Source organism: Chiloscyllium plagiosum, unplaced genomic scaffold, assembly GCF_004010195.1.
Source record: "Chiloscyllium plagiosum isolate BGI_BamShark_2017 unplaced genomic scaffold, ASM401019v2 scaf_30682, whole genome shotgun sequence".
Taxonomy (NCBI): Eukaryota; Metazoa; Chordata; class Chondrichthyes; order Orectolobiformes; family Hemiscylliidae; genus Chiloscyllium; species Chiloscyllium plagiosum.
Window position 1 is genome coordinate 3,218 of NW_025196414.1, and position 1,576 is coordinate 4,793.

General features: G+C 63.5%; 1 protein-coding gene across 1 annotated transcript in view; it reads right to left on the reverse strand.

Moving 5' to 3' along the window:
• Window positions 1-1,408, reverse strand: part of rbm42 (RNA binding motif protein 42) — a gene marked incomplete at its 3' end in the record, with an annotated part of 4,609 nt that extends 3,201 nt beyond the window's left edge. The window contains exons 1-2 of the mRNA XM_043684766.1: window positions 1,352-1,408; window positions 974-1,283 (exon numbers count right to left, since the gene is read on the reverse strand). Of these exons, the coding sequence (XP_043540701.1) occupies window positions 974-1,101 (128 nt within the window). The remainder of the gene's footprint in view (window positions 1-973; window positions 1,284-1,351) is intronic.
• Window positions 1,409-1,576: the final 168 nt, after the last annotated feature.

Sequence of the window (1,576 nt, forward strand, 5' to 3'; positions counted from 1 at the left end):
GGGGGGGGGGGGGGGTGTTCCGATATCGTTGTTCCTCCGGTTTCCGTTGGAATTCAGGGAATGACCTCTTCACTCTGACCCCTGAACTTCTGGCTGCCTGCCAATTTACTGCACCCTCTCGCCGTCACCCTGGCCCTTCCTGCCTGGCCAGAGAGCTACTTTCGTGGCAATATTCCACCCCCCCGCCCTCACACAACTGCTTGCACAGTTGACCTACTTTCTGCTATTAACACCTACCCTTCATCGCTCTATCGCTCCTCTATTACCATTAACACTCCTGGTGGCTCTCGCTTGGGATTGTGGGATGGGGAGGTGGGAACCGGCCTCGTCTCCTGCTCCATTCACCCTTTTGTCAACAACGGAAAAATGAGTTATACAAAAGATTTGCGACCTATCCTCTGTGCCTCTCCCCATACTGATACTTTTAGGACTGGGCTCCCATTTGGAGCTACTAATGGTGCTGAGTTTGGAGATGGGAGCTGAAAGACCCGCCGCCGACAGCGCCAATGGAGGACCGTGGTGGCCGCGGGAGGGACTGCAGCGTTGGGGGGGGGTGAGGAAGGCACATTGCGCCTGCTCAGATGACGGGAGTCCTCCAGCTGCAGCGCTCAGGGAGGACCGCGGAGGCGGCGGGAGGCACTGCAAAGGGGTTGAAGGAGAGACTGTGCGCCTGCTCAGAGGCGGGGAGTCCTCCTGAGACAGCGCCAAGGGAGGATAGCGGTGGCTGCGTGAAAGACAGGGAGGGAGTGAGGGGGGGAATTGCGCCTGCTCAGAGGCGGATGTCCTCCAGCGACAGCGCCAAGGGAGGACCGAAGTGGCCGAGGGAGGGGCTTGCAGCGGGTTAGGGAGTCAATGCGCGTGCTCAGAGGCGGATGTCCTCCAGCGACAGCGCCGAGGGAGGACCGCGGTGGCCACGGCACGGATTGCAGTGGCGGGAGGAAAAGGGAAGAGAACCCGCCACCCGCCGACTCACAGCGCCATCTCGGCCTCCATCTCCTTCAACTTCTCCTCTCCGGTTTTCGTCGCCACCGCCGGTGCCCCCGGTCCGGGAGGTGGGGGTGGTGGTGGCGGCGGTGGGGGTGGCGGCACGGCCGCCATCATCTCGCCGCCGAGCTCGCTCTCTCTCTCTCTCTCTCGGTGTCTCACTCTCCGCCGCTGCCTCCCGACAGGCCCCAAGCCTGAGAACAAGCCGCTGCCGCCGCGGGAATGAGGGCCGCACCCGCTCTCTTCACCGGCGCCGCGCCGCAGTGGCGACGACTGCAGGGCGGGAGGGCTCACTGCACCTCCGGGAGGGCGGTGTCACCGGGAGCACTCAGTGCTGTCATCTACAGTCCGGGAGGGCTCACTGCACCTCCGGGAGGGCGGTGTCGCCGGGAGCACTCAGTGCTGTCACTTACAGTCCGGGAGGGCTCACTGCACCTCCGGGAGGACTCAGTGCTCCCACCTGCAGCCTGGGAGGACGGACTGTGTCACTGAGAGGAGTCTGCTGCCACCTAGAGGCCAATGGTACTCAGTGCAGCTCTGGAATGGATCAGTGCTGCCACCTACAGCCCGGGAGGGCTCACTGCACCTCCGG